The following is a 9,079-nucleotide window of genomic DNA, read 5'->3' on the forward strand; positions in this document are numbered from 1 at the left end:
GGGAGAAAAAGGGAGAGAGAGAGAGTGGAGCAAACCCCAGCAAATGCACCGCCGTTTCACATATTTCCTCACAGTAGGTTGGCCTGGCCAGAACAACTCTTAAATCACAGCGCCGGTTAACATCAGTGCGGAGTGGAAATGCCTGGTTGTCCACGTAACTCCTGGAAATAGGCTCCGAACCACAGCGCTCACAGCAGTCACTGCACTGCACTGCCAGACAGAGGAGGAGGCCTCTCCTGGGCTTCCAACAGGAGGTTCCTGGCTCTCTCCTGGGCTTCCAACAGGAGGTTCCTGGCTCTCTCCTGGGCTTCCAACAGGAGGCAGGGAGGGGGAGAGAGAGTGTGTGTGTGTGTGTGTGTGTGTGTGTGTGTGTGTGTGTGTGTGTGAACATGCTCTGGCTTAGACTACTCAACGACACAAGCACTAGGTTTAGTCTGTTTGCCCTGACCAGATCGCTGTGGAGTTCATGAAACATTTAACAGTGGCTACATATTTACACCACCCCAGCACTGCTTGTAAAGTACACAGTTGCTCTATCCACAAGCCAGTTCTTTTTCATATAAAAACATGGTGCATTCACACACCTAGCTGAAATGACCTTGACTGAGGATCTCAGCAACTGAACATTTTCAGCCATTACATTTAAGCCATTACGAACTTGGCTTGAATGGGAAGGGAATTATCTGGCATATTGTGGCCTTCCGCGCTGTAGTTTCAATAGCCCTCCTCACCCTGTTTCTCCAATACCACATCACGTGTCACACCATTGGTCTCGGAGTGCTTGAGAAAGGATCTGAACTCTCAGTGGGGCTCTTGGCTTTTTAGGAGCAGTGAGGTCTGGATGTCAGACAGCCCCTTAGCGGCTGCCACAACCTTAACTCTCTCTTTTCTCTCTTTCTCTCTTTTCTCTCTTTCTCTCTTTTCTCTCTTTTCTCTCTTTCTCTCTTTTCTCTCTTTCCACTTGAGGTGCGGGTCGGCTGCAACGTCATCATGCGGGGCATCGGCAGACAAAAGCGACTCTGTTAGCCACGCAGCGGTGACCTCATCACCTCGCCAGCGCAGAGTGGGCGGGAGGGAGGGGGGAGGGGTGGAGGGGGGGGGGTAATTCCTTCCAGATGTGCGACGTTCTGAGCGCTGGGAATCTTAGGGTAAATAAACAAGGGACTGGAGAAGGGGGGTTTTGCCTGCTGCTCCTTTAAAGTCAGCACACATCGTTAGAGAGGTGTCGCTCCCTCTACACAGAGACTGTTTGGTGTAGGGACTGGAATCCCCATGTTTGTCCAGGCAAATCCATTGTGCTAAAGCGCTAATTAAGCTAATGCTAGGCTTGTGTTTGCATTCAGGACTCAAGTGCTGAACTGGTGAAGTGATGTTGGGGTGGCCGGACAGAGACGCTGCAAAAAAATTAACCCAAGTCATCAATTATGTAGTGTGGTTTTGGAGGAGGTGGCTACGTTGCCGAGCATGGCTCATTGGAGATGTCAAAGAGAGAAGTTTCCGCTCAGTCGAATCCATATGGAGCATCATGGCCAGCAGACCTGCTATAATGTACAGTGACTGTGGAGTGATGGACTATGATGACTGTAGAGTGTATACTGTACAGCATCGGCATCGGCTCATGGGTCAGCATGCAGAGGCGTGGGTCTGGAGCTAGCATAGGCATCGGCTCTACAGTATCACCCAGGATGGCACATTCCCTGTATCGAGATAAACACCACGTGCTGCTTCTGCATCTCCAGAGGCTGGATTGAGGCCATGATCATGATGGCTCCTCCCCCATCTCTGAACTGGATGATGGCTCCTCCCCCCATCTCTGAACTGGACGATGGCTCCTCCCCCCATCTCTGAACTGGACTCCTTGGAACCTCTCTCTGAACTGGACTCCTTGGAACCTCTCTCTGAGTGACTGCAGAACCAGATCCCTTAATGAAAATAAGCAGTCCACTCGGACGGCGAGATGGGTTAGGGTTAGGGTTATCTATCTGATGAATACCATGTGCTGCTTCTGCATCTCCAGAGGCTGGATTGAGGCCATGATCATGATGGCTCCCCCCATCTCTGAACTGGACGATGGCTCCCCCCATCTCTGAACTGGACTCCTAGGAACCTCTCTCTGAGTGACTGCAGAACCAGAACCAGATCCCTTAATGAAAATAAGCCGTCCACAGTCCACGGACGGCGAGATGGGTTAGGGTTAGGGCTAGATGGGTTTAGGGTTGGGGTTATCTATCTGATGGGTTTGTGTGTGTGTGTGTGTGTGTGTAGCGCTGTAGCGCTGGCCAGCGAGAGACTCGCACTGTAAGTCTGGAGCCTCTCCTGTGGAGGCTCACATGTTTCCCGCGTTCATGATCGCTATGTTTGTGATCCGAACGGTTCTGGAGCATGTCAGCGTGTTTATGATCCGAACGGTTCTGGAGCGCGTCAGCTCTTGGCAGGAAGGGTCTGTGTAAAAAAAAAAAAAGAATTGAAAAAGTTTTGAACACAGTTTGAACTGTGGTGATATCATCTGAGGTCAGTGGATGTTTGATGATTTGAGTCAGGGGCACATCGGAAATGCTTAACCCTTAGGAATCTGGGGATCTGGATTAGGGGTAGGGTTCAACGCTTCAGTCAGAATAGGAGACACACACACTGGGGATCTGGGTTAGGGTTAGGGTTAGGGGTAGGGTTCAACGCTTCAGTCAGAACAGGAGTCACACACACTGGGGATCTGGGTTTCTCTGGTCAAGGACTTCATGGTGAGGTTCACTCGACCCACACAGCAACCTAGCATCACAAAACTGAGTTTTAAAAGATTCAATATTGATGCTTTAATCACGTGACAGGCTATCTTTACCTTTCGGATGAACAAATTATACCAGGAATGTCCTAACCTTCCAACTTCCCAAGGAAAAGTTATCAGCCACCTTCACAAACATCATAGTCCTGTCACTCTAACAATAAACAGCAGCAACCATCACAAACATCATAGTCCTGTCACTCTAACAATAAACAGCAGCAAACATCACAAACATCATAGTCCTGTCACTCTAACAATAAACAACAACAAACATCACAAACATCATAGTCCTGTCACTCTAACAATAAACAATAAACAACCATCACAAACATCATAGTCCTGTCACTCTAACAATAAACAACAACAAACATCACAAACATCATAGTCCTGTCACTCTAACAATAAACAACAGCAACCCTGCAATTCTCCCACCAGTTATGTTCAATTTCTAATAGAATGATAAATCATGCCTCAACCACACAATAAACTATTTATTATTTTTGCTTGTTGGAAATAGATGTGGTTGAAAGGGAACGTATTTGGAAGAGAAAGGATGTATTCTAAGGGACACGTAAACCAATCACTCTTTGAAGGGGATTCATGTTGTCTGTAGACACAGACACTGCACACAAACACCTCTGGTGGGCATTAATCCCTCAGTGTGCCTTACAGAATGTGGATTCAGCTAAAACACACATGCAGAAAAAAAAAGCTGCTCTTTTTTTTTAATTGATTCCCATCTAGAGCAGCCTACATATTTCTTGAGAACTCTCTGTGCGAGAGCATATTGGCTGAGTACTCTTTGTGCATGTGAAGAATTGGACGAGTCAGGGTCCCAGCGAGACGGCACGCAGCTGCAGCTTCTCCACGAGAGGAGAGAGAGGAAGCTATAAATCACATCGCTGCCCCTCGCGCCTCCTGCACACCTCCTGCACGCCAACCCCCTCCCCCCCTGTCTCTCCAACCCCTTCATCCATCCCATCCGCACCTGGGCTGCAGCACAGTGTTCAACTTCCACAGGCAAGTCTGCACATAGAGAACAGGACAACCCATAGAACCCATAGAACCCATAGAACCTAGGAGGCTTACAAGTCAAGTCTTTTTTATTGTCAGATGCACAGAATGACACAGGGTCAGACTAGGCACTGAAATTCTTAGGACAAGGCACCACACATCAACCTACTATAGCATAACACAGCAAACATAATATAACATAACATTACATGACATACACTCTGTACAAGTACTCGAGTCTTGGCTTAGACCCTTCACGAGATGGGTTCTCCCTTCAGGAGATGGGTTCTTTAGGGATTGGAGACATCTTGTGGGAGTCCTTCGACTATCATCTTTGACACACTTTATGTCTAAGTAGGGCTGTGAGGATTTCTTTCTCTTTTCAAACAGTACGGATTTTCTAAAAAGAAAAGCGGTATCTTTATATCCTTAACAAAAAGATCAATGATATGGATTACCATTTCCATGAACAGTTTGGATTCAGCGCTTTTATCATACGCTCATACGCAGCGCAACAGGAACAGCACAAGGAACATAGCCTACTGCACATTATCACACCACGGCTAGTGACGATGTTGCCGTGGAAACCAACATAGTGTCTAAAGTAACCTGTGTTCCACAGGCAAGCTATAGTGTCTTCTAGACTCTCTTTTGGTGAGTGACCTCCTCAGTGCTTTAACGTGGCCAAAAAGTGCCCAAATTTGTGACATAACATTTGGCTTGGGAACTCCATTCGTGGCCGTTGTTGAATTGACCCGCTAGGCATTAGCATTAGCATTAGCCTACCACACACGACAAGGGTGTTCACTATTCACACTTGCATTTCAAATCCAACTTCAACTTTTTACGTTATGCTTCTGTCTTTTATGTCTGTGTATTGTGTGTGTATATATTCAATTGAACATTATCTGTAGATATCACAAGTACTCAAGCGTAGAAATAAGGAACAATAATCACACACACAAAATAATTTGGTCCATTTTCCTGATCAATGCTGCCTACATTGTTTGCTATTGAATCATAGGCATTCTCATTCTCAGGCAATAAAGAGGATTTGTTCTACGTTTAAGAGCCTGCTGGGGAGCGACAGGCTGAACTGCAAGGCGTTTGTGTTGTCCAGTGTGTGAGGTGTTTGTGTTGTCCAGTGTGTGAGGTGTTTGTGTTGTCCAGTGTGTGAGGTGTTTGTGTTTGTGTTTGTGTTGTCCAGTGTGTGAGGTGTTTGTGTTGTTTGTGTTGTCCAGTGTGTGAGGTGTTTGTGTTGTCCAGTGTGTGAGGTGTTTGTGTTGTTTGTGTTGTCCAGTGTGTGAGGCGTTTGTATTGTCCAGTGTGTGGTTGGGGTTCGTGTTGTCCAGTGTGTGAGGCGTTTGTGTTGTCCAGTGTGTGAGGTTTTTGTGTGTGTGAGGTGTTTGTGTTGTCCACACGCTGAGAGTTATTGCTCCTTGTCTGCCTCTGTCATGTGGCCCAGAACTCCGCTCTAACTCCACCTTGTCTGCATACAGACATTGCATGGATCAGGGCTTTGGAATGCACATGAACTGCAACTGCAGGTCAGTGTGCGATACTCTACAATACACTACAATACAATACACTACACTACAATGTACTACTATAATTCAATTAAATTCAATTCAATTTTATTTATATAGCGCCATAACAATACAATTATCTCTAGGCGCTTTACAGAGCCCAGAGCCTGAAACCCCCTTAGTGCAAGCACAATGGCAACACGGGCAAGAAAAAACTCCCTGTTAGTCAGGAAGGAACCTTAAGCAGAACCACGGCACATAAGGGGGAACCCATCTGCTTGAGGTCGGCCGGGTGGAGATAGGAAGGGGGGAAGGGGGGAGGGTTGTGTGGCAGAAGGGGAAGGGAAACAACAGGTGTTGTACATAGCCTGCATTTGGTAGATGTACATAATATATATACAGACATCCAGTGGTAAGTACATGATACAGACAAGACCAGCTATAGTAAGTATAGTAAGCTTACACTACAGCACTATCTAACACTAGGCTCAGAAATCAGAGAAAGAAATGTTTCTGTTTGACTACAAACTTCCCTTTTTTCAAATGAGCGTTTCTGCCCTGAAGTGTCTATTTGTGGAGTATCTCAGTGGAAGCGCTCTAAGATGAGAAGCAGATGTCTAGCGTTTCCTTTGGACACTCTGGTAACTCTGTGCTTCTCATCACAGTCGACACATCTTCTCTGACTTCATGTTTTTAATTCTGTCTCCTCCTGAATCTGCCTCAGACCCTCCTGCTTTACCTCTTGTGTTTGGGTTAGCGTGCTAACCTGCTTTAACTCTAGTGTTTGGATTAGCATGCTAACCGGCTTTAACTCTAGTGTTTGGGTTAGCATGCTAACCTGCTTTAACCTCTAGAGTTTGGGTTAGCATGCTAACATGCTAACCTGCTTTAACTCTAGAGTTTGGGTTAGCACGCTAACCTGCTTTAACTCTAGTGTTTGGGTTAGCATGCTAACCTGCTTTAACCGCTAGAGTTTGGGTTAGCACGCTAACATGCTAACCTGCTTTAACCTCTAGAGTTTGGGTTAGCACGCTAACATGCTAACCTGCTTTAACTCTTGTGTTTGGGTTACACTAACCCTGTGCATGTGCTCTCTCCAGGCCAGGTGTGGTCCTGAGCTGGTGTGGAACCAGCCTATGGATCCATTACGGAGCCAGCTACCATGGGGGGGGAACACAAGTCTACCTCTGCCCTGGGAGAGGTCTACCATGGGGGGGGACCACACTTCTACCTGGGGCGGCAGTGGTACAGGAGGTAGAGAAGTCGTTTAGTAATCAGAAGGTTGCTAGTTCGATTCCCTGTCGAAGCGTCCTTGAGCAAGACACTGAACCCCTAATTGCTCCTGATGTGCAGTGTGCCATAAATGTAAAATGTGTATACATTGTAAGTCACTTTGGATAAAAGTGTCTGCTAAATGACTAAATGTACCTCTGCCTTGGGAGAGGTTCCAAGAGGATTTCCAGCCGGTAATGTTTTCATGGTTTAGTGTGTCATGGAAAATGTAGTCATAATGTCACAAATGCAGTGCAATCATATGCCCAAAAGAACACACAGCTGACATCATGCATGACTCTCAAATCACAGCCGGCATCATGCATGACTCTCAACACACACTAATTGCCCTCATGTTTGCTAATGGCACTTCGAGTGACAGATCCTCCCATCTGCAAGGAGGGACTCTGGGGATACACTAGTGTATCCACTCATTCAACTGTTTTAAAAGTAATCTCAAAACATGGTTGATAAATAACCAAAAATGTGATCACTAGTGGGTAAGCAGTAGAACTTGTATATTGGGATTGAATTTTATTTTATTGTATTGTATCTTATTTTTTTTTTTTTTTTTTTATTTATTGTCAATGTTATGTTTGATATACGTGAATGCCTTTTTTAAGGTTGTATAGCCTTTTTCACTCTGGCAGGGGGACTGCCAATGGCAACTAGACTTTTGGCTATAATTGGGTGCATTTACATTTTAATGTTCATGAATGTACACTGTCCCTCTTGATCAAATAAACAAATTCATTGATTGATTGATTGATTGATGACAGACCAAGTGAGCTGGACCTCGAGTGACAGCTGTTCTAATCTAACATTCACACAATATCACAATATACTACATAATATACACAATATCACTGTCATTCTGTAGATGTTATCATAATACATACAGTTATCATATTAGACACAGTCAGGGAGAGATCTGTTTCTGTGCCTCGTGTCTAAGAAAAGATAAGATAAGATAAACTTTTATTAATCCCATGAGGGAAATTCAGTTGTCATAGCAGCAAGGTAGTAGGAATAGGAATCAAGTATCTATATACATAACATCAAAAATAAATTAATACAAATTTGAATAAGAATCAAATAAATAGATAAGAAAAGAGACGTAGAGAAAGTGATTGAGAATAGGAAGAGGGACAGTGAGAATATTCCATGTGTTTCTCTCCATGCACTGTTTCCCTGTCACACAGACATGTTAGTTTTGCCCTAAATCCACTGATGCCCCCCTGTCCATCTACCTCTGTTCCCCCAGGCTCACACACAGACATCTACCTTCTGTCCATCTACCTCTGTTCCCCCAGACTCACACACAGACATCTACCTTCTGTCCATCTACCTCTGTTCCCCCAGGCTCACACACAGACAATGTCTCCTCCTTATTCTGCAGAATCAGTGGACAACACCCTGCTGGAGACACACTGCAGCTTGTGTCCTCCCAAGACAACCTGTCTGTGGCACGCTATCCATAGCAAGCTCACGCTAGCCGCTCTGCTCCCCCATGGCAATCTCACTCCAGCAAGCCCACTCACTTAGGGACACGACACCACACAAGCGGAGAGCAATGACTGAGCTGGCGCATTGCCAGGCAAGTGAATGATTAGGGCTCATGTTCAAAGCATGTTCACACACACATTAAACAAACACACACACACATATAAACACATGCACATACATGCACACACACACTCAGAGCGGTGATGGTAGAGGAGGGAAACGGCTGTCGCAGCCTGCATCCCTGCCTGAGCTACTGTTACCATGGTAACCTTTCCATGATGTCCGATTCTTCTGTAGGAGGAGAGGAGGAGAGAGAGAGAGAGAGGGAGAGTAAGGGAGAAAAAGAGAAAGAAAGGAATATGAGATTTACTCACTCTGAATCCAAGATAGTATCCTCCATACAGGTATATGTCCTGCAATGGCAACCCTCTCTCCTGTTGTCTCTCTCCCACCCACACACACACACACACACCTCACACCACACACTCCCTCTTCTTCCGCACAATCCCACGTTGCCGTTTGACTCCTTCACCTGGCAGGATGAGCGATCTCCTCCTCCTCCTCCTCCTCCTCCTCAATCCTGAGCTATGTGTTTGAAACACACGCACATACATGCGCACACACACACACACACACTCTGTGTTCGCTTGGGGCTCGCATCTCCACACTGTCGCCTGCAGGAGGGTGGGGAGAAAAAAAAGAAACAGAGAGAACAAGAGAAAGAGGGTGAGGGAGAGAGAGGGAGTGAGAGAGGGATAGAGAGGGAGAGGGAGGGTCATTGTCGGTTTACGTCTCATTTTATTGGTGTAGACAACAGGGTTAGGGTTTTATTGGACAATATCCTCACCTTGGCTCCTAACCTAACCCTGAGGCTCCTCCCCTAACCCTGATGCTCCTCCCCTAACCCTGATGCTCCTAACCTAACCCTTGGCTCTTCCCCTAACCACGAGGCTCCTCCCCTAACCCTGAGGCTCCTCCCCTA

The 9,079-nt window shown here is 46.1% G+C and overlaps 1 protein-coding gene across 4 annotated transcripts in view; it reads right to left on the minus strand.

The window, feature by feature from the left end:
- The window catches only part of LOC105903850 (A-kinase anchor protein 2), a 130,117-nt gene extending 121,326 nt beyond the window's left edge, over window positions 1–8,791 (minus strand). For 3 of the 4 annotated variants that reach the window (XM_031577998.2, XM_042709414.1, XM_042709413.1), the window contains exon 1: window positions 8,472–8,790. In XM_031577998.2, the coding sequence (XP_031433858.1) occupies window positions 8,472–8,497 (26 nt within the window). In that variant the 5' untranslated portion in view covers window positions 8,498–8,790. Of the gene's footprint in view, window positions 1–8,471 lie in introns of all 4 variants that reach the window. The other variant, XM_042709412.1, reaches the window with a different exon arrangement.
- Window positions 8,792–9,079: the final 288 nt, after the last annotated feature.

This window comes from Clupea harengus, chromosome 12, assembly GCF_900700415.2.
Source record: "Clupea harengus chromosome 12, Ch_v2.0.2, whole genome shotgun sequence".
NCBI lineage: Eukaryota > Metazoa > Chordata > Actinopteri > Clupeiformes > Clupeidae > Clupea > Clupea harengus.